This window comes from Falco peregrinus, chromosome 3 (assembly GCF_023634155.1).
Source record: "Falco peregrinus isolate bFalPer1 chromosome 3, bFalPer1.pri, whole genome shotgun sequence".
NCBI classification, from domain to species: domain Eukaryota; kingdom Metazoa; phylum Chordata; class Aves; order Falconiformes; family Falconidae; genus Falco; species Falco peregrinus.
Genome location: NC_073723.1, coordinates 116860114 through 116883494, shown reverse-complemented (window position 1 = coordinate 116883494; position 23381 = coordinate 116860114). Strand labels below are relative to the sequence as shown.

At 47.2% G+C, this 23381-nt stretch overlaps 1 protein-coding gene across 1 annotated transcript in view; it reads left to right on the top strand.

Annotated features, from left to right (window-relative positions):
- The first annotated feature begins 556 nt into the window (after positions 1 to 556).
- GRHL3 (grainyhead like transcription factor 3) overlaps positions 557 to 23381 on the top strand; it is a 29634-nt gene continuing 6809 nt past the window's right edge. Inside the window, exons 1-13 of the mRNA XM_005234134.4 lie at positions 557 to 687; positions 1360 to 1458; positions 12104 to 12290; positions 12998 to 13059; positions 14688 to 15024; positions 15322 to 15401; positions 17233 to 17386; positions 18170 to 18281; positions 19026 to 19120; positions 20768 to 20926; positions 21531 to 21609; positions 22003 to 22136; positions 22981 to 23015. Of these exons, the coding sequence (XP_005234191.2) occupies positions 1442 to 1458; positions 12104 to 12290; positions 12998 to 13059; positions 14688 to 15024; positions 15322 to 15401; positions 17233 to 17386; positions 18170 to 18281; positions 19026 to 19120; positions 20768 to 20926; positions 21531 to 21609; positions 22003 to 22136; positions 22981 to 23015 (1451 nt within the window). The 5' untranslated portion in view covers positions 557 to 687; positions 1360 to 1441. The remainder of the gene's footprint in view (positions 688 to 1359; positions 1459 to 12103; positions 12291 to 12997; positions 13060 to 14687; positions 15025 to 15321; positions 15402 to 17232; positions 17387 to 18169; positions 18282 to 19025; positions 19121 to 20767; positions 20927 to 21530; positions 21610 to 22002; positions 22137 to 22980; positions 23016 to 23381) is intronic.

Below are 23381 nucleotides of genomic sequence, written 5' to 3'. Positions count from 1 at the left end.
CACGTCCTTATCAGCCAGTGCAGATACACCGCAGTCACCCTTCATCCTGCGCGCCGAGCTGGCCGTGCGCTGAGTCACAAGCCATGGAGATGTATTTGGAGGGTGTTGTACCCAAATTAATACGCTCTGTCTTCACACGTGCCTGTGTAGACATGCCTTATGCCTGCCTGAGTGGGCTGCTAAGGCCACTTGTCACCGAGCTGGGAGAGCTGAACTTAACTGTTAGGTGAAGGAAGACTTTCGTGCTTTCTGGTATTCACCTGCTGGCGCAGGGCACTGAGTGGGACAGATTCAGTGAGCGAGGCAGTGATGGGGGGTGGGAACGAGTGGTGGAAGCCTTTCTTTTTCCCTTTGTTTTAAGGCTTGTACCAACATGTCTTCTAAAATCCTCTCCTGCCTTCCAAATCCAGCCAACATGAGTCACCCGCTGAGCCCATCCTTTGCCTCCTCATTGCAACACGGATGACAGAAACCATCCAACAAGAGTGCTTGAATCCATGATGAGTTTTGTTCTATTGCATAAATCTTTTCCCCGTTTACAGGTGAGTTGCTACAGAGCTATTGCCTGGGTGGTATTCCTGCAGCTGTTCCCAAACGGCGTGTGTCTGAGTTTCCCGCTGCCATCCTGCGTGTGCTGGAATAAGGCTCTTGTCTGTGCTACAGCAGGCAGGGCAGCGTGTGTGAACGGTAAGGAAAAAGGTTATCCCACAGACTTGTTTCCTTACTTATCCAGTGTAATGCAAAGATTCCCTGAGCCAGTATGTTGCTGCATGTTCTTGGCACCTAAAGTCAGGGGGTTTAAGGTTACTTTTTTAAGGGAAAAGAAACCCAAAACCACTTAGGGAGACTTTATGGAGCAAGCAGCTAAGAACAGGTGAGAAAAGGAAAGAAAGGGTTAGCCTGTCAGTACAATCACCATTTAGGAATGAGAGGAAACTAAGAGGCTTTTCTTCTTCCCTAATTTATTCCTTTATATATATATGTATGTATTTTTGTCTGTAATATTTATATATAAAGAAACAGCAAAGGACAAATCAACCCCCAGATTCATAAAAATGACAGCTATTTGGCATCGCAGTATATGGAACATGTCCACCAAACTGAAACTAATTATCGCAGAGATGAATAACTGATTCCACTCCTTTATCCTATCTTTTTTCCCCGGAGGGCTTTTCCCTCCTTCCCCACCCACCTCCCTCTCCTCCATCCTCCGGGGCCGGCAGGCGGAGGGTTACGGGCTGCACCTGTCTGGGTGTACCTGTCCCAGGGCACCTGTGCCGGCAGCCAATCCCCGGCCCTGGCGGCCTGTCAGCAGCATACCTGTACGTAAAACCTCACCATAAATCAAACACTTCGCAGGCAATGTCTGTCTGGAGCAGCGACTAGGAGAGAGAAGTCATCAGAATTTACGGGCGGCAAGGATTTGGAAACGTGGGGAAATATGTCTAATGAACTTGAGTAAGTAGAGGTTTTGTTCTGTTTACCCACTCCTCTCTGCTGAGTGTTTCTTCTGAGGCTTGTGAAGTGCTTTGGGTCTGAATGAGCTGGGCTCCTTGGGTTAATCTGCCTGTCCAGCTGTTTGCAAGTGGAAGTGAAAGAACAGGATGGGAGCGTTTTTCAGACTCCCTGTTCTTTACTAACGTGTTGCTGCTCTTTGGAGGAATCACTTGTTAGCGTTGTTATTTAAGAGTTGTTTAAAATCATGATCCTGATGATTTATTTTTTTCCCCCAGACTAGAAGTTGACACCTGGGCTTTCTGTCTAGAGGCAAGCCTGTTCTGCCTCTGTCCAACAAAATCCAACATAAGTTACAGTAATTCTGGTGTGTGTTTTTCTTAGAAAACACCTTCCAAAGTATTTACCAGTTTCTAGGTTTTTTGGGGGCAGGAGTTGTGTGGTGGTCTTTTTTTTTTTTTCTTTTTTCTTCCAGGTTTTTTTTTTTCTCTTTTAAAGTAAATGAATCCACTTTATGATCCTATCGAGTAATTATAACAGATTTTATTTTTTTTAACAAGAAAAAGCATTTAACACTTGCTGATGGTATGCATTTGCACAGCATACCATGCCTCATACCTCTGGAATAATATCACAGTAATGTCATATTAGTATGACACGATGTAGTAAAGGCTGGAAGAATATTGAACAATGGTTGAATATTGAATGCTGCTGTCAATCCAGTCTTAAAAAGTTTTCGAGGTATTTAACCCTGCATGAAGTACTTGTATATAATAAAATTTACAAAGAAATATATGTCAGTATTTATACATCTGTGTACAGATACAGTGCTTCCATATATTTTGAAAGAAAAACACATACCTGTATGTGTTTACAAGCCTGACAGAGGTGTTGTGACAGCTAATCTCTTTAACTATTAACCCTGAAAGGTGCAGCACTAATTATTGTTTTATGTAAATATGGGGATCAATCTGCTTGGATGGATTAAGAATCAGTGACTCAAATTTTCACTTTCTCAACTCTTTGGGTAATTTATAGTTGATGCTTTTTGAACTTAAGAGTCAGGCCATGTGGTTTACTCTCAAAATGCTACAGAGTGTGTGTGTGTACACGGGTGCGTTGCAGGATTAGATTGATGTATTACTAATTATGGTCTGGGGCATTAAGTTACCTGATGAATTACATGGTTGCTTGACTCTTCTCTTGCTAACGGACTGTTAACCCCTGTGCCTTTCACATGAGAAAGGGGGAATTGATGGGAGCAGCATCCCTTTTGTGATTCAGATCTCAGCTCCAAAGACAGATAAAAGTGCAGAGGTTGCCATCTGCTCCTGAGGACAGATCTCAGCGTGGGGCTCTGTGTGGTAACCCCCGGAGGTAAAAGGCTCAGTACAACATTTTCCTATAGATTGAACTTGAGGAAACATTTGCCAGTCTCTGTGAAAATTTCATTTTTAGTTCGCTAGCCCACAGCTGGGGGGGGGGGGGGAAATTCTTTGGGGAGTGCAGGCAGGTGGGTGTAACACCAGCAGCTTGTTGGTGCCTGGTCGAGGGGCAGGGGCAGGCAGTGCCAGCTCTCCTGCGGAAAGCCTTAGGGAGCACAGTGGGCCTGGAGTGCCTCACCCAAAAGCTCCCCAGGGGCTGACGGAGAGCAGTGATAGGAGGTAAGGGAGCTGGGAACTCCGTGGTACCAAAGGCTGAAACCTTCAGATGGCTTTTGGGCTTACTGTGAGGGGGAAAAGGTGTCACTGAGGAGGAGGAACCATGTGAAGAGGCTGCTACAGCCCAACCCTGAGCAGTGGGGCTGTTGTAGTAGCTGTTAACCTCTGGTTAATCACGCAGGCCAAAGTCATACCGGGTGTAGCTTTGTAGACATCAGTGGAAGGAAAAGGCTGGCTCTCTCGGGAGCAGTGGATCTGATAAGGGCAGCAGTGTGTGTCTGTGTCTCGCACAGCCATTGTTCTTTACACAACCCCCACAACAAGCTGAGCACTGGGAGGATGGATCTGAGCTGTGAGCCTGTGCCCAGATGTAGCTGATTTTAAGGGAGCTGTGAAATCCCCAGGCACTGGTGCTGTCACCCAAAATGACAGGGAGAATAATCTCATCTCTTCCTTTGCCACTTTAATTTTACGGAACGACTGGGAAGAGACTAGTGTGGCATGAGAGAATGAGATGTTTTGCCTATTATAAAATATTCTAACTGATAATTTCCATAGTCTTCTAAATTGAACTTATGCCTAACTCTGTAATGTGTGGGCTTGAAAGAGTTAACCAGGAGTTACTCCCAGTTGTGGTTTTGTGGTCGAAACCATGATCGCCAGAAGCAAATTTTTGTCATGCATAAGGTGTGTTATTAAAACTTGAGTTATGCTCCTGGTGAATGAAAAGTTAAAGCCCTTTTTATAAAATCCTGGCAGTAAAGCACACAAGGGATAACCATGCTGAAGCAAGGTACGCTTTCAAGGGAGACGTGGGTTTTATTTTAAGTTATGTAAAGAGAACTAGAGATTTGTAAATTAAAAGAAACAACAATCAAATAACTGCTATGCAATTCACAACAAAGGAGTAAAAGCCCTCTGAATAAACTCTAGACTCAAAGCAGAGATAAATCAACATTTACATAGTATCTCTGCTTTGATGCTTTGGGTCACATTTTCAACTGATTGGTACATCGGTATAATTCCAGAGAAATCTGTAAAATAAAGACAGCTACACTGATGAGGATCTACTCCTTCTCTGTTCAGTCTGGTGTTTAAATTGTTGATAATTGTAAAGTATTCATCTGAAAATGCACTTGCGCTTACATTGCACCTGCAAGCGCTTCAGTTCAGCTGATTGGCAGGGAGACTGCTCCTGATCAGTGCCTCGGCTTCTCGAATCGCATGTGCTCGAGGATGATAAAGGCAACAGCTGAAAAATACATTAATCAGTGGAAATGGTTATATAGCATACAATTATATTCTGGCTGGGACTCCATTGCTAATACCCAAGTTTCAAAGGCTCGGAAGTTAAGAAAATGTAGTGGCTTGTTTTTTGTTATTTCTTTGTTTTACGTTGTTCTGGCTGATAGCTGTGATTATGGTATGGGTGAGGGTAGCTCTGATTCAGAAACAGTCCTTGTCCCTAGAGTGTTCATAGCCACAGGTGTTCAGAGGAAAAGCCCAGACGTCATTTACCAAAGCACTTGGCTCCTGGGTGCCAGCCACCTGCTGTGCCATGGTTTTGTTTCTTTTCATCATTCTGTCTTTGCTGCCTGAGCTGTGACGCTTGCTCTCCAGAAATGCATTGTTTAATAGGGGTTTAGGTAGAATGGGATGAATCGTATTTGTTCGGCAAAAACATTGTTTGAAGCACATTATGCTATTATTTTTTTTTTATTATTAAACAGTAAAGCAAAAGGCTTGCCTGACCTTGGGGAACATGAGTTCAGAGGATGCTATGAATCAGAATACATGAGTGTACATCAGCCAAGCACATTATAGGAGATCTGGGCAGCTGAGATCTGGCCCTCATGGATGGGAAGAAAGAGGAAAACAGAAGGAGAGAGCCAACCTGGGCTGTGTCTCGCCAGGTCTGCACATAGTCCACAGCGCAGCTGAAGAAGGTACAGCTGCTGCCAGATGTGGCGCAAGGATAGCCTGGTAGTGCAGGGGAGCAGGCTGCGTCGCCTGAGCTTGTGTCGAGTGTCCTGCCCTGACACATGCTTCCTGTGCCCTCTTGAGCAACTCGCTGGAGGATTCCCCTCACCCACCTTCAGCCAGCTTAAACCCAGGTGCCAAGCTTGTTAGCTGGCTGAGTTTGCAGGCGGTAGGAAGAGATCGGCACATCCCAGTCTCAAATGGGAGGACCAAATTGTCCCCTTGGCTCCCAGAGCACATAGGAAGCCTGAGACTCAGCACGTAACTCTGAAGTGGCAAACCTCTCGTGAGGTTTAATATTAATCTCTGCTCTTACTGCTCTCTTCAATGAGCGCTGAGGAAATAACTACCATCATTTAGTGTGTTACTGCAGGATCCTCTTATAGGATGTGATAAGTATAGAACCTTGAGTAAAACTGGGCTCTGTTCTTAGTCAGGGCCTCTGTGCCCTGCTACAGTACAAATAACCCACAGTAATTGATTACTAGATTTAAACGAGATTACCTGAAGAGCAGTAGAAAAGTAACAAACTTTGTCACAGAAGATTGCATACCTCTTTGTTGCTACCATTGTTCTTTTTTTAATCCAAGTCTTGTAAAACTTCCATTTTTTTTTACTTCTTTCATTTAAAAGCCACAGTTCTTGGAGTCAGTGAATATACGAGAATTAAAAAATAGAATAACAAGTAGTTAGGTTTTGAGATGTGGAAACTGGGGGTGGAATCCATAAGCACTGAAAACAAAAAAGGATAACTGAAAGCACCTAAGCTCTTGGAGTTATGAAGCGCTTCTCATCATGTGTAGTTTTTCTTACAGTGTTTGAAGGACTGGGAGCTTCAATGCAGTGTGCGTGTGTGTGTGTTTTGTGTTGGTGGAGATGAAGGTTTGTGTTCATGAATACATGTGTACATAAGGTGTCCTTATCTGCTTACAATGAAAATAGGAAAGAGAGTAAAGTTTAGACCAGTATTTTAGAAGTACCAGGTGGTAGAACTGTTCAGGGACTGGTTTTTGTGTCTTCCCTTTGGAGGCTGATCACCCTGAAACTCAAGGCAACTCAAAACTAAAGCGTCCAACGTCATAAACTGCTTCTGGAAAAAGTCAGCTATAATTCCTGAACTGCAAAGTAATTCTGTGCTGTAATTTGTTTTGTTAGGCAGGGAAGGCACTAAAGCTCGAATCTTTTGTGAAATGTGATTGTGTGGGTGGATACCTCAAGGATGATGTTATCAGGTGAAACACAATGCCAGCTGGTGTCCCCCAAACATCACTCAACACTGGATGTCTCATGGAACCCTGCAGGCTAGAAAGGCAGGAACAGTCCAGTGCTGTGAGATTTATAGCAGAGGTTCAGGTCTGGTTCTGTTCTCTGGATAAGTTATCTTAATGTCAATCCCCATGCCTCAGTTTCTCCTCCTGTGATAATAAATAGCATCAAAAGCAGGGAGTTAGGCTGGTGTAAAACTGAAGAATAATGAGCTCAGATCTTGGGTTGATGTGTCCTAAAGAGCTGTAAGGAACCCAAGATGGGTGAGTTCCCTTTATATCGCCCAGGTAGGGCCTGCCCCTGGGAGGTTTGTCTGGCTCCAGGACGCTTTGGATTCAGCCTGCAAACCGTTCCAACTGGTTTCAGCTCTGCAGGAGGGATGGGGTGGGGGATTCTGTCAAAGAGCTTGGCAGGGCTCTATCTCCCCGAGTGTCAGCACAACACACATCGCCCCGGTCCCCACCCTCCTCCATCCCACCCGCAGGGACGCACCACACCTTCCCCGCTGCATGGCCAGAGCCAGCTCCACGGCTAACCCATCCTTCTGGGTGGTGCTGAGCACCACTGGCTTGTATCGACAGTGAGGACTCTCAGCACCCTTTTGGGAAACAGGAGCCATTTCTCACAGATGCTGATGATGGCCTCTTCTTTCCTTCCCAGCCACCACACATTACTGCTCTGCACTTACTAAATGCAAGTAGATGACCTGTTGTGTGCATCTGTGGTGGGGTTAGCCTGTCTCATGCATGTGCCACGCAGGCTGAGCACTCCCAGGAAAAGAGAGGCTCTTGTGCTGTCTTTGTGGGTGAAACAGAGCCGAAGGATGGCTGGGAAACATCCAGCCGTTGTGCTGAGCTAACGCTGCACTACCCTGGGGCTGATTGTGATGCTGAAACGTCCCTAAAGAAATCCAGTGACAGAGGCCACATTGTTATCCAGCTGCCAGAGAAAATATTTTGGTCTTGTAGGTAGCGCAGGTCAGGGTCCGTGAGATTAGTGGTCTCCTATGCCTTTGCCTATGGATCGACACTGTATTGTACTTGGCATCTAGGCAAGGTTTCCCATCGTTAGTCTGTGTGTTACGTTTCTTTCTGTGGTTTTTGGGTTTTTTTTTTTCCTGGTTCTGTGAATGGGCCTGTGACAGTATGCTTACTGGTGGCTGTATTGTCACATTGTCTTCAGATGTGCTTATTTATTAAACTTGCCAAGATAGGATAAAATCAGAATTCAGCTGAGAAGTTTGGATTTAGTAATGAGGCTGCTTTGTGGGATGCTGTTCTTCCTTGGCCGAGGGGCCTGGTTTACAGGCTACAATCTCTACCCCAGAAAGCGCTCATGGTAAGTGCCGCTTTTCATTGAGTGCAGGGTTGATCCTTCCCCGTATTACTGATACGGGGCTCTTGGGGAACATCAGGGTTATTTCAACAGGAGGTGAGTGCCACGCACAAAGCCAGAGCTAATGACGGTCCCCACGTGAACTGCCTGGGGTATCTCTGAAGTCCTGCAGGCTGGGGGCTCTATTCTGTGGCTTTGAATTCCTGCTGCTGGTTGCCATGGATTCTCTGCTCCTTTGACAATGTGATGTTTCTCTGTAGCCATCAGCATCTGGCATGGCTAATATTTAAGTTGGAAGCTTAATCGGTTATAGGGGGGAGAACAAAGACAAGTAACACAAAGCTTAAAGGCCAGCAAAACCACCCACTGAAACCCAACAAAAGGCAAAAGGAATACAAGCGTTTTCTTTCCTGCTTGGCTGATCTCCTCACCTAGACCCACTGGGCATATTCTCCTGTTTCAGTGTAGCCCTGAGTGTTTATTCATAATCAGGAGGCCACTGTTATGGTAGACTTGGCAGATAAATAGGGGAAACAGAGATTGGGTGGGATGGAGCAGGGAAAGGGGGCTGGTATCACCTTGTGTCAAATTCTAAACAGTTTGGAAACAAATAGACTGCTCCCTTCCCGAAATCGTGCGCTGCTTTGCGCCTGACCCCGAGGCCCCAGCCGGGTGAGTCTGTGCACACAAGAAGGGAGGCCGCTGGTCCCACGTGTTTGTGTTTCACTCACTGATCCTCGCTTTGTGTGAGCCGCTGCATCAAGGCAACTACCTGCAGAAGGGAAGATTGTTTTGCCAGAGAGCAGACAGTTTGCAGTGGACAAATATGCCATAGTCACATGGAAGGGGCGTCGCAAGGAGTGATGAAAGTAAAGTTCACGTGTATTTGGATCTGGATTTAGATACCTCTTTCCTGCATCTCTGCTTCCCAGAGATTGCTAATGCTGAGTCGGAAGCAGGCTGTAGAAGCAAACTGACACGATCATCCTGTATCTGCATGAACTGAAATGCATCAGATGTCAAAAAGGTGCCTCTAAATATGTCATCATATCTGCTTATCTTCTCAGATCACCTTCTTTCTTCAGATATTGGTTAGCCCTGTTGACCTTCTGGAATAGGGTCAGAGTAGAGGTGACCTCTCTGGAAAAGTAAGGTGGGATGGAGTGGCATTACGTCGTATCTGCAGAGCTGTCCCAGCTGCAGAGTTTTATCTGAGGCAATTAACGTGGCTGCACTCAAATATATTTCAGTGATGGCTAGGGATCATACGAACTCTGGAGAATAAACAAGATGGAATAAATGTGCAATCCCCTTCATGTCACCTTTGTACAAGTCCTCAGCTGACGGAATCAGTGCAGGCTCCCCTGGACCAAAGCAGTTCTCAGTGCATGGGAGGAGCTGCTGCGTTGCTCTGCCGTTGGCTCGTTGACTTTCAAAGACTTTGCTGTTTCTAAGCACTACGGGGTCCTGACAGAAGCTTCCAGTGAATCTTGCTGGAGTAGCCTAAAATGTTGCTATCCTAATCTTCCGGTCCCTCCTCTCTGCTGGTGTTTGTGGCTTTGTAACAGGAGTGCCATCAGGCAGCGTATGCCCACGTTTTTGCGCTCTCAAGTTCAGGGCATGGCGTATGACTTTAGGTAAGTGCCAGGCTGAGGGTAGGACAGATTTTCCATTGTGCCATCTCTGCTACAGGGACAGTTTCTCCTAGCAGAGGCCTGGGGCAGGCAGTGATGAGGTGGTGATGTCTGCAAGCAGCACAGCCAGAACTACCCAGCAAAGCCAGGAGCCACATGTGAAAATGAGATGCAGGCTCATAGGGCACTTGTCAGACTTGTATTCTCCATAAACTGGACACAGCTACAAGTGGCTGAGCTCTCAGGCCTCCTCTCCAACTTCACTCTGCCTCCAGAGTGCAGACCAGGTGATAAAACAGTAAAACATCAGCCTCTCATGCATGCAGTGGTTGTGTCACGCCAAAGCAACAAGGCAGGGAGGCAGAATGGGGTCATACAACAAGGAGTGCTTCAGTTGGGGGAGAATAAAGCTCCGAAGCATTTTTCCTTGTAATATCCCTTTTTTTTTCAGCTCCTGAATGCTTTATTGCTACATCTTACCGTGGTGTGTTTATCTATGTTGATTACGAGTGATAGGAGCTGAGTCTCACCCTGAGAGCAAGCTCTGTTGCTGCCTAGTCTTCCTTGAGAAGATCGGATTGAGAACGGGTGAGGATTCCTGTCCAGACAGGACTGAACAGCCCATCGCCAAGTCGACAGCAGTGAAATCTGAGTCATGCCGATTGCTTCCCTTGGAGACAGCAGCGGCACTGAAGGGGCGGGAGGGCTGCGTGAGAAACACTAAAGACAACGAAACTCGCAAAACACCTGGTGAAGTTTCATGCGCGGGGTGAAACCGGTGTTAGTGGATCATCCCGATGTGCAATCCAGACTCAGCGTCTCCGTTATACCAGTGCATGATGGAAGCTGGCGGTGGCCAGAACCGTAAGGTGGAAGCAGCTGGTGTCTGTACCAACCTGAGCTCAGAGCCCGCTGCCACGTGAGCACAGAAACCAGTGGGAATTGGATGCCTGAGGCCGTTAGCAAAGCTGTTACCAGCTGCTCTCCTGTGCAGCTCAGATGGGGAGGGACTCTGCGTGGAAGCAACGTATTCTTTAATAAAAAGTCAACAAGAACAGCAGAGGCAGCCCTTGATGGCTTCATCCTGGCTGCTCTGGGAGGGACTGTGGACCAGCACAGAGTTGCTACTCTGCTCAGCCAAGGAGAGCTCTCGAGTCTGATCCAGGAGCGTCACCAAAACTATCCATGCACGGTTTATATGTGCATTCCCTGCTGGAGATGTGGCAGTGTGAGAGATCGGTGCATGGCCAGGAGTGAAGCCATCTTAGCTGGGCTCTCAGGGAGGATGGACCAGCATCCTTCACTCCATCCAAGGTCCACCTCTGCGCCCGTCTAGTTTCCAGCCCAGGACCATCTGCTGAGCACCTGGCTTTTCACCCTGTCAGCGTGGGCAGCTCGCACCAAATGGGCTGGCAGTATCTGTCGTGGTTAGCAATAACTGGGAGTTTCAGAGATGCCAGATTCCTTTCGAGAGGAATTATTGTTCTGCAAATGATTCACTTAAAAGTCTAGCCCAAGACTTGTTATAAACACATGGAGAGTAGCTTAGTGGAAACAACATATTCCTTATAGAAAGGCCATTAAAGTGCAGCATTCATTCATAAACTCCTGTAGATTTTCTTTGCCTTTCCATAAAAAAAATCAGCAATTAAAAAAAGTCTGCGCTTGGCAGCTTTGAATATTTAAAGAAATCTTCTTACAATTTTTTTAAACCTCTGCTAATAAAGAAACAGTCTGCCCTTCCTGCATATTTCCATTTTGATGAAATAGTAATTTTTGTCCACAAACTTGTTGCTTATGATGAATAGTATGAGCTGTTGTGGTGATACCATATACACGTGGCTGAAGGATGTGACAGGAGCGTGGCGACCGATTCATCCTCTTCTCGGAGCAGGGGGGAACCAGCAGCACAGAGCACCCAGAGACTGTGCGGAGGCACTTCTGTGCTGGCTGCTAGTAGGATTTGCTGGAGAAAAAGGAAAGATGACCAATGTTTGGGTAATTAAGTGTCTGACAGTTTATTAACATAAGATGGGAGAGACCTGGAGAAAGTGCCAGAAGAGAGGACAGGCAGGGCATTATTTTGGTATGTCGCTTCTCAGCTCACGTAGTCCCATGAGCCTCACCTTTGTCAGGAATTTTATAGTGGAAGGGAGTGCGTGGTGATCTGCCTGTCTACTTCCCTCTAAGTAAAATCATATACAAATGCTTGAAAAAAAAACAAGTTAGTCTGGAACTAAATCAAAAAACCATGAACTACAGCAAAGAAATATGACGGGGTTTGGTTTTATCTGGGTAGGTCAAGTTCTCTGAACACTGAGCGATTGTTTGTATTTGTGGGCTGAGCTGGCCTTTAGCTCCAAATTCAAGGAAAAAGTTTTGCCAAGTTGCCTGGTCACATTGCATTCAATTTACTGACCAACATCCCGCCTTGACGGTCGGTGACCTGGCTGCCTGGTAGTGTGCGCTTGCTGATGAAGGAGCAGTTGCCGACGATGTGGTGTTTTGCATCCCTGGGGCAGGAGGAGGGAAGCAGAGGTACGTCTGCCTCTCTGCGTGGCCCCACCAGAGAGGCTCAGGCCTAATCTTGTACATAGCTACAGGCAGAAGAATTGGTAATCCCAACGACTGTGGGAGTTAAGAGCCAGCAGAGCATCCCTTCTCCATTCCAGCAGTGCCTTTGGGAAGCCCTTCGTGTGTTCAGCTGGGTGGCATGGAAATAGCTGTGGAAGATCAGTATCCTTCACTGCCCGTTTCCTCTGTCTGGCTCAGTTTTAGATCTGTGCGTCTGATGAAGAATGACACCATGAACTTCCAGAAATTCCCCTACACCAATGAAGACGAAGCCTGGAAAACCTACCTAGAGAACCCGCTGACCGCAGCCACCAAAGCTATGATGAGGGTGAATGGAGATGACGACAGTGTGGCTGCCCTGAGCCTCCTCTATGACTACTACATGGTATGTGCCCACTGGGGCTGGGTGTCTTGGGAGAGTTTGTACCAGGGGAGAAGCGTGAAGGTAAAATACACGCTCAGCCACCTTAGGAGGGTACCCATCTGCTGAGCTGTCTGTGTTTTTTACGCAGTGATCCTCATAACACCCACAGGTATAGCGTGCCACTATTATCTGTGTAGCGCAGGTGGTAAACTGAGGCACAAACCACCATTATACCGTAGAGGGGACCCAGAACAGGGTGGAAAACTGAACCTGGGTGTCTTGAGTCTCAGGCTGATGGGTTTTTCCCCTGACAGCTTTCAGGTAAGAAACGGCAATGCTTTGAGAGACATGGAGCTGCGATAGCAAAGTGCTTTGCAGCCCCTAGCATCTTTATTTTTCTAGTGCTGCTGTAGGGTGGAGCTTCAAAAAATGTGGATATGATTTAGCCCTAACTGAAGCCGATAGCTCTGATGTTCCTATTCACTTGGGTGCTTTTGAAAATCCTCCCCAGAACAAGACGATGTGGCTTGCCTAAGGTTACCTTGGGAATCCATGGCAGCAGCCCAGCAAGAGCGCCCTGGTCTCCTGCGTCCTCACCCGGTGTTTGTTATTCACCCAGTGTTTTATCTATGAGACTTCACTTGCCACACAGACAAGGCTAATTTCTCCTCTCTTTTCCATTAATAAAATATAACAATAAACAAACTCTTTGTTCTGCCTTGTTCTAGGTCCCAAAGGAGAAGAGGATTCTTCCATCTGGAATGATGGGACGCAATGAACTAGGAAAGAGGTTAGCTTCATTTTTTGCTCTCTATAGCTGTCTAATTCTCCTGCAGCTGCTTGCATGGATGATGGGTCTCTTAGCTTGCATAAAATAGACATCAAAGCACAGTGTTATTACCAACAACAGTGGAGGTTATTAACCCTGAGACATATATTAAAATTCTTTAGGCCAGATCCCAAGCAGGTATAAATTGAGCTACACCCATTTACACAACTGAGGATCTGTCTAGCTGTGTTCAGGGGAGTTGCACTGATTTGCAGCAGCTGAAGAATTTGTCTTTATTTCCTACTTTGTGACAACTGGAAGGGGGAAAGGGATTAAGCATTGGCAGCAAGAAGGGAATGACCAAGTCCTCTTCCATTCCCTTAGCTGATAAGGGTTTCTGTTTCACTTGCTTCCAGTCTCCCAGGATTCTCTTCCAGTGACTCCCATTTGTCCTTTGAGGTTTTTGGATAATTAACTATTAAATTAATGGCTCATTTGCCACTATGAGTTCAGTTCCCCTTCCTGGATGCTGTGTACTTTGGCAACCCTTTCTGGTTGTCTGTTTTTAACTACTTGACAGAATAAGCCTCCTGAACGATACTTCATTCCTTCTTCATAAGTAAGCTGAGTTAAGCTGTTTTCTCCTCTCTGAAAGGCCACTGCATTCTTGACAGTGGCATGTTTTTTTATTAACTATGGAAATTTCACCATATAGCTGAAGGTGAAGCTCTGGAAGCAGAGTGGGTGGGAGCTACTCATTCAGCTTTACTTCCCTTGGGGGTAGCTTGCGCTGCCAAGAGGTGTGCGGGTTGCTAATGTGGGGGTTGGTTTGTTTTCTGAGCATGGTAACAGGGGCAATAAGCCATCTCTTCCCAGCTCAGCTAGGGACGCAGAGTCAGCAGGGTCACAAAGTCACTGCTGCAGAAGGGACCAGTTCTTGAGGTGCTGCACAAAGGGATGGTTTCTGTGTGCAAGAGGAGTGCGGTTTTGTACGTGTTTTTATCGCCTCATAGCTCCTGTACTTAGTCTTTTCTGCTCTGAAGTCTGGACCATACACCTCACTTCCAATACTGCAGCCCTGTCAATTTTTCACTGATCTCATGTTCTCTGGGAGTTTTGCTTACTAAGCTCCTGGAGTTTGTGAACTTGCACAAGAATCAGATTTCCTTAAAAAAAAAAAAGGAAAAGGAAAAGAAAAAAGTTTAAAAAAATCAGCTTTCAGTGTCAATGAGCCCTAAAAAGACTAAGATGGAAAGACCACATAGCAGTTATCCTTCTTATTGTCCCTGCTGCCCTGCGTGTTTAATAGCCTAAATAAAGAAATAATGGATGTAGGCCCTGGATGTGCAGCCCCAAACCACATCTAAACCATATTCTCTGGTTCCATGTGATCATCCCTTATCTGCTGAACACCTCTGACTCTTGCTGATTGCACTGAGAGGTGTGTGGGTGGGTGGAGATCACCCATGGGCCTGTCAGATCTCCCGTATCAAGCAGCAGATGTACACAGCTGACTCAAGGTCACCTGGTAGCTAGACTGTGCAGTTTGCTTCCCAGCAGCACATCAAGGCACTTGCTTCTTGCTGTGACAGCTTGCTGGGGTTGCCCACGCTCTGCCCTGGTTTGAGACAGGACCCTCTCTCCACTAGGCACTGCCACGGAATGGAGTACGACCCAGACATCGCATCCTTTGATGGCTCAGCCCATCTCATGAAGCTCTTGTCTGAAAATGTTTCCATGACCCAAGAATATTGTGAGCCACAGAAGAAGAACGGCTTAAGTCTTGAAGGCATTCCTACTCCTCACAAGCCAGTCATGCTTCCACCAGGCACTAGCAAGCTGGATGTCACCCCAGACAACTACATGGTCCCTCCAGGGGATGTATACGACAACAGCTCATTGAACTCCCTCTTCGAGACCATCCCTGTAGCCCCACCACAGCAGAGGTGGCAGCCAGACAGCACTTTCAAAGAGGATCCCCAGGAGGTCAGAGCCGTTAGTGGGTTGCGTGCTGGCAGTGCTGCCCAGGGGGTGCTGCACAAGGCTGTCTAGTGTGGGGTTTGCTCGTGCTGGAGTCACTGGGAGCTTTGCTTTTGCATTAGAAGCTTGATGCCATTCCCATGGAATTGTTGGGGGGTTACATTGATTTTGGAAGTAGGATAAAGTTTTGAAACGAGGGTTCATGTTTTATCTGTGGCCTCTGTTGTAAGGTCTGGGAGAAGGTGGATGGACAAAGCGGTGAAAGATTCCACTTCTGACTGTTTTGTTTCCACTTGTCTACAGTCGCTGCTCTTCAGTGATATCCTCAAACCCCAGCCAGAGCCACCTTGCCCTGAGACTTACGCTGCAGACGGTGTTAAGAGGTAACTACCGATCCACAGCCTCTGGGTTTCCAGTGCACTTGGCTGTGTCCCTTTCCTCGGGAAAGACCGCGTCCCTTTCCTCGCCCCACTCCAGTCCTGACGATGACCACTGCAAACCTACAGATCTCATGCTTTTGCAGAGACAAGTTGTCTCCTGGTGCCTTAGGAGCAAGTTGCCATTCCGTGACTTTTTAGACACAAAACAGTGATGAATTTTAGTGTTTGTAGTATGAAGCGGGGCTTAGGGTTTGAAATGTTTTGCTGAGAAGGAGTCAAACCCAATCTTCCATTCAAGTTAAGCAGATGCAGTTGTGCCAGTTCATGTTTTTAGCTGGAGAGGTGTGGGGTTCAGGCTTTATACCACTTTGACCAGCAGAGCACCTCCAGCACCAACTGCTCCCACTGCTGTGGTCACGTCTCATCAGCACCTTGACCTGCACCCAAGTTTTCCACGAGAGGGTTTGCTGTGCATTACAGCCCCCTTCCCAGGGAGCCCTGCTTGCTTCCTGCACCATTTTTCCACAAGCTACTTGGAATGGGGTAAATGACAGAGAAGATGAGGATGACAGTTGATAAGGGCGATAAGCAGCCTCCTCCTAATCTAAGGTTTAGGCTCTCGCTTTGGGTTTAGCACTGTAAGTGACCCTTGATTTCAGAAGGTGCCACTGCCTGTCATTCCTAAAACGCGCGAGAGATTTCTTCCTCCTCTCCACCCCTCTCTCAGGCAGAGCTTTCCTGCTCTAGATACTGCATCAAACCTCCCAGCAGGTAACATTATTCCACCTCCCACTTTTTATTTGCCTCCTGAGTCACCTGACTCTGTGACTCAGCTGTCAGACGTGGGGATTTTCACACAGACAGCAGCTCGCGTTTGTGAGCGAGAGGCTTTGCTGTTTGCTGTTTATTTGTGCACTAACATTCTCTGGCACTCCTGGCTCTAGATAAGAGGAGTTGCCAAGCCTATCTTCAGAGATGGCATCGCAGGGGAGGTGGAGCAGGAAAAAGAGATGGGTTGGTGACTAAACAGGAATACGATGATCCTCAGCTCCAGGGCGCTTGAAGGGTCTGTGTGAAGGCTTGTGTACAGCTGGTGGCTTGCACGGATTCCTCACAGAAGAAAATAGCTTGAGCTGTAGCCTCATGGTTTGAATCCTCATGGGTGTTGGTGAATGCCCAAGAGCAAGGCTTCTTGAAAGTCAGGCTCCTTTTTTAAATGTGCTTGTCAACAGTGACACCTTCCTCTGTGCAACACTACAAATCTTTTCTGTAAAGTCTGAAGTTGCTGCCCACCAGACCGTGAGTTCAACAAGCGGGCTTCCAAGTCCATTTTTAAGGACCTGGATAAACAAGTGGATGTCAGTGTCCCGCAGGTCGTTCTGTTCCTACAGGACCCATTAGGACACAGTCTTCCCGGGCCAGCTATTTATGGGTGTGAATTTAGAGACAGGAATCTGAGTTGAGGCTGTTGTAAAAATCTCATCACAGGTCCCTATTTTTGTTTGGTTTGTTGAGGCTTTTGATTATGCAATGGTTCTGTAGCCATCCACAGAAAAATAGGGGTTACAATAATCTACAGGGCTGGGTTTTTCAAGCCAAAACTAAAGGGTAAAATGAGGATATCTGAGAACAGGGTGTTGGGGAGGATCAGTACGTGCTGTGCTGGGAGGTGCTTGATGGTGTAGGGGCATGTGAGATGGGGAATAGGGCAGAGACTCCTGTGTGTACAGTGTCTGTAACCTGTAGTGGTGGAGACTTGCATGTCTCTTCTTTTGCTTTTGGAGTGAAACAGCAGCGTGTGCTTATTCATCATTCTCTCTTTGTTCCATACAAGTGACTTTGAATACACTCTGGGGTCACCCAAAGCCATTCACATCAAATCTGGGGACTCTCCCATGGCCTACCTCAACAAAGGACAGTTCTACCCCATCACGCTGCGGACAGCTGGAGACAGCAAATGTTTACACTTGTCCTCAAATAAAGTGAAGGTAAGAGACAAACTGACAATTTTGCTGACACACGCTGTAATCAGACATCCAGCAATTGTACTGGCCTGGGAACAGAGCTGAGCGTGAAGAGTAATGGCTTTGTGGCTCATGTTGGCTTAAAGCGATGAATGGGATGGATTCACTTATAGCAAGTTAATCCTCTGATGCAGAGCAGCAGCCTTCATGTTACCTGGCAGTTGAAACCTTTCACGGTACGGTCAGGGATGTACAAAAGGCCTCCCTAGCCGATGGCTGGCTGGGGGCCCTGGTGGGAAGACTTCTGAGCTGGAGAGAGGTTCCCCATCTTGCTCCTGGGATGTGTGGACAAGCCCCAGAGCCATCCCTGAGACTAAGCTGAGCTTGAGTTCCCCACAAAGAAACCTGCTCCTCCAATCCTGAGGGGTATTTAGGGGCTCGACTTTGGACATCTCAAGACCTAAAGGATTCCTGAAACTGAGAAAGTCTAGAAAAAGACCGTTTTGGCTGTCCCAGCCTAATACCTGCTGGAGCACTGCAAACATTCCTCCAGTGCAGGATCCTTGTATGCCTTGGAGTCAGCGGAAACTCAAGGGCAGCGCAGTTAGAGGGCATACAGGGCATCTCAGTTTTGCTCCTGGCTGTGTTCAGGACCGTGTTCAAGTCCCTTCCCTCACCTGCCTCAGTTTCCCCAGCTATAAAACTTTAACAGTGACGCCAAGCTGGCCCTGGATGGAAAGGGCAGTGAGGGCACCAAGCGTTAGGCTGCTGTGTATCCTGATACGGGATATCCTCGCTGTGTTACAGAGCGTTGTGATGATTGTTTTTGACAATGAAAAGATCCCAACGGAGCAGCTCAAGTTCTGGAAACACTGGCATTCCCGCCAGCCCACAGCCAAGCAGAGAGTCATTGATGTCGGTATGAGCGGGGCTGTTTGATCGCGATGGCTGGGTGGGGTCAATAACTTCTAGCACCATTTTACTGCGTTTCCAATACACGGTAACGCAGCTGAAGCTCCAGCATCTGGCCTGGGGGAAAGCGGGGAGGAGCAGGCTGGTCTGCTGGCTTCAGAGCCTTTCTGGCTGAGGAGCCCTTGCGGGTTTAAGGCTGTTTGCCAAGTGTAGGGACACGCACTAGGAGCCCAAGGGACGTCAAGAAGAGCCTCAGTCAGAGAGATAGAAACTGCGACACAATTTTGGCTCTTACAGGTGTGAGCTATGGCTTCTTGGAATCTAGGAATCTGAGCTAGAACAGGCTTTGGTACTGCCTGTCCTTCTCCACTGCCACCACACAGGCTTTACAGCGTGTTGTGCTTGGCCAGACGAAGGTTTTGTCTGTCCAGCAGAGCACCCTGCTGAGTAGCTTGTGGCTCCCAGCGAGACACACACGGTTGTTTGAATTTGGAAGTAATCTGCATTGATTTTGCATAACATCACTACTCACACAGCAGTCACCAGCCAATACGTGTGACTCATTTCTGGCCTATCCCTTACATATGTGCACTTAGGCTTATCCAGCGGTATCACGGGCGGCCTCTGTTACATTACAAGGCTCCTTGTAGCCTTGGAGTCAGTGAGAGGCAGGTTCTGGGGGCGCGGAAAGCCTAGGGGGTGCAACTAGTTTTGGAGCCAGAATGCAAACTGCTTCTCCATTGCATTTCAGCTGACTGTAAAGAAAACTTCAACACGGTGCAGAACATCGAGGAGTTAGCCTACAACGCGCTGTCCTTCGTGTGGAACATCCACGAAGAAGCAAAGGTACAAACTGCTTGTGGAAGGGATCTGGGAAGCAAACCTGTAGCCTCCTTTCTGACGGCCCAGGTGCGCTCCCCCCATGCCTCAGCTGAAAGACAGAGAGAGTTTCAAATCCAAACAATGCCGTTCCAGTGGCCCCAGGTAGTGTTTGTCTGCCAGGACAGCAGGGAAGGACACCATGCTTCTCTGTGTGTTTAAGCATTGCCATTAGCTAATAAACACTCTGGGTATACCTGAGACTGGCTCAGAGATGTTTTTTTAGTGCTGATGGATAACTCTGAAGAAAGCCTTTTGCAGCAGGCAGCCTAGATCAGGGCTCTGCTCACATGTAGGTGAAGCCTATTTAAATAAACCACAGCTTAGGAAACAAAGACCCTTCTTTCAAGGCAGCATTTTGAGGCAGGAATGACTGACACCCTTCTGTGGCTTGTGTGATGTGGAAGGGAGCCAGGCAGGTCACAAGATCCCTTTTGACCTTAAAATCTATAAAGCTTATATCCACGTCTTTCCAGCTCTGCTGTCTCTTCTGCATCCCTTCAGAGTCTCTCCTTAACACTTTGTATCTAGTGTGGACTGAAAGGAGCATATAAAAACAAGATGAAGTCATGAAGAAAAAAAAGAAAAGCATAGATACCCCATCTCTCTGAAGCTGGTAGCTTGGGAAAAGTCTGGTTTGCTTTGGGATCTCAATAAGCCCTTCTTTTAGCCCAAAGGCGACCTTGGTCTTTTACAACCCAAGAGGTTAACAAATGTCTTCAAGGCAAAGTTGTCAGAAATGGAAATATGTCAGGTATGTGGCAAGCCCTCGGGGGCACCTCAGCAAAACTGGGTTTAACTCTTAGCAGAAACTCTGTGCATGCACTGGCCTGGGGCAGGTAAAGGTGAGACTTCAGAGAGCTGTGAGGGCTGGGAGCTGCGACAGGAGGGGTCAGGTATTTGGGTCGTCTGTAGCACCTGTTACTTCTCTTCTTCCAATTAAATTTCACACCACAGTGAAGTGGTTTTCTTTTCTAAATATAGGTACTGACTAGATCTGACATTAGGTTTCAGGGCTGAAATCCTCAGCCAGAGCCCTGCTGAGGGAGCTGTGGGAGCTTCTCCAGCTGCAAATCTGTCCCCAGAGTCCAGGGGAAATTTCAAGGTCACACAAATGAATTTATAATTTGGAGATACAATGTGGGATTATATCTGTGCTCAGCATTTTTTCAGAAGTTTCCACTGGAGGTAACTCCATCCTAATCATAAAGGAGACCGGTGCGTGATGAATATTTATTTCACCAGCAGCAATGATTTGTAATTCCTGAAGCTGTAGTCTAGCCCTCCTCCCTTCCTCCAGGGTGTTGCTGTCTGAGGGTCCCTTGTTCAAATGAAAGATCAGAAATATCAGCAAGAACATCCCCAGGCAGACGGGGGTGGATAGCCTAAAATAAAGAGATGGAGAGCTGCAACCGGTGTGGGGGGAGCCTGTGGCTGGGAAGGGCTGGTGGCTGCGCTCGGGTGGGAAACCCACAGCTCATACGCTTGGCTGACGCTGTGAGGGTTGGGAGGACGTTTCAGTAGCTGCTTTTGCCCCTACCCGCTGCTGTCATCGCTGTTGGACAGGAATATTTGCAGCCCCAACAAGCTGTATCAATCTGTTCCTACTTGCAGGTATTTATTGGGGTGAATTGCTTGAGCACTGACTTCTCCTCTCAGAAGGGGGTGAAGGGCGTCCCGCTCAACCTCCAGATAGACACTTACGACTACGGCAATGGGACCAGCCAGCTGGTGCACCGCGCCGTCTGCCAGATCAAGATATTCTGTGATAAGGTAGAACGCCGCTTTTCCACCAGGTTGTCCAAGAGGAATTTTAAACTGCTGTGTGGTGACTCCAGGAGAAAAAAAAGAAAGGTTGTGAGAGTCTGGAACAGTCAGGGCTGAGGAACAGAGGTGGTTAGCCACCTCGGCTGAGTAAGCACAGCAAGGATGTGTCTGCACTGCTGAGGCTTTGTAGAACAGTCTCATTAGAAAGTTTTCCCCACATCAGACCTACATGGGATTGTGCTTCATAATAAACTCTATTTTTGACAAGTCTTTAAGCAGCAGAAGAGGTGAGAATCTCATTAGAGCTTCTTCCCCTCAGATATGTTCCCACAGAAAAATTTCTCTCAGCTATTTTTGTCTGCACCTTTCATTTTTAAAAGCAAGTTTCATTTTTGTTGTTGGGTTGTTTTTTTTTTCATTTCTAAGTATCAGAAAGTTCTGGGTGGCCTGTAGGTTTCTGAGATGAGCAGTTTTGAATAAAGGCTGCCTTTACCTTAGCGTGCTTACCTCCCAGAGATGGTCAGTACACCCTCTCTTGCCAATGTCAGAACTGATTTTTTCTTGACAATGTCAGAACAACGTCCTGATTTTTGCCTTATCTTCCCCGCAGGGAGCAGAGAGGAAAATGCGGGATGACGAAAGGAAACAGTTCAGAAGGAAAGGAAAATGCCTGGACTCCAATAACAATGGTCAGTGCTAGTGTTTGTTACCTGATCAGAAGGGTGTTGAAATCCATGTAGGCTTGTCCGTTAACTTCCACAAGATCTGGCCCTGGGTATTTCCAAGCCTGATGAAATCGGCACCATTCAGAAATAGCTTGTCAGTCAGGTCTGTGCCTGGGCTCCTACCAAAGCCCTTCATTAATACTAATCAACCTTGCCGAATTGTCCCGGGGTCTTGGCAGGGAGCCTTCCCGAGGGGAGATGGCACTGGGCGAGCCCTTGAGACCTGGTTCTGCAGGGTCCCATCTTTTTTTTAATACTTCTGTTGGGCGGCCTTGGGCAGGTGCTTTCCCCTCTCTGCATGTAGTTGCCTCTTAACATGCCATCTGAACTGAGATGAACTGGACTTTCCATCTGTAGGTCTGAAAGGCTGTTTGCTCTCTGGCTTCAGAGGGAATGAAATCACGTTCCTGAGGCCGGAGACTGACCTCGAAACCCAGCCAGTCCTGTTTATCCCCAACGTCCATTTTTCAAACCTGCAGAGGTGTGGCACGGTAAGTCCCTTCAAAAAAACAACCAACCTCTTGCCCTCATCTGTCACCCCTGTCATTTTCAAACTGATCGGTCCCCCAGACATGACTTGTGTTATGTAAAAAAACCAAACCAAACCACAATTCTTCTGTGGAAATGTGGTGAACTTGAAGATGTAGCTGTCAGGAGTGGCCTAGATAGTCATGCAACAGTGATGGGCAAGATAACCCTTCCAGGTTCCTTCCAGCCCGATATTCCTGTGGTTTACAGGAATCACCTGCAGCTTCCAGAGGACTGGAGTGGTAGCAGAAAGTAAACTATAGAAAAATGTGACTGTTTCAGTCCCTGCATGTGTGGGACATCTCTCACTTGTCCTCTGCCCCAGTCTGTCCCCTTGAGCCTAAGGAAACCCAGACCCAGCGTCCTTCAGAGCTCAGCAGTATTCCTGCAAGCAACAACTGTCTCAGTTTATCAAAAAGGGGGGAAAAGCCACCTCTGACAACACTGTAGCGTCCTGTTGTAGTGGCCGCTGTACTGAGGTATCGGCATCAAAACCAGGGACTAGAAGAATTCTGGTTTACAACCAAAGAACTTGGTCCCAGATCCCAAGCAGGTTGTGAGATTTGACCTGCTTTTGGGTCTAGCTAGATGTGTTAGGCCTCTTCCAGGCAGTGGAGGTTCTTTATATCAGGTTTAATTTAATCTAAGAAACACATAGGGATGTTTGGGTTTAATTGCATAGGAAAACTGATGGACTGGGAGGTGGGAAATCATGTTTAAAATGTGCCCGTGTTGCCTTCCCCAGCTTCACTGGCACACAATGATACTGTGCAAACTGAAAGATTGATGTTTCCTTTCCATTTCAAGGTTCTCCCTCCTGCTGTTCCCAACTCTGCAAACAGGTAAGGATGCAGCAGGTTGTATTGCCCATCCACCAGCTGCTTTGGTTCTTTGGGTATGGGATATATGTGGGATATATACATCCACGGGCAGTATATATCTACAGGTGTAAAGTAACATAGCATGGTGTCTCCCTGATGCCCCTGAGTGTCAAAATATGTGTTAAACTTTGGCCTAGAATGGACTCAAGGGATGCAGAAACACGGATACATTCCTTTCCCTATCGGTGAGCCACTCCAGCATGAGTGTGGCCATGACCGTCCCGCTGTTCTTATTGAGACAATGTTGGAAAGGGCAGGGGAGGAAGATCACTGAAGGATTTGAGTAACCAGAGACAGATACTGCTGTAAAATAAACTGGAATGAAGC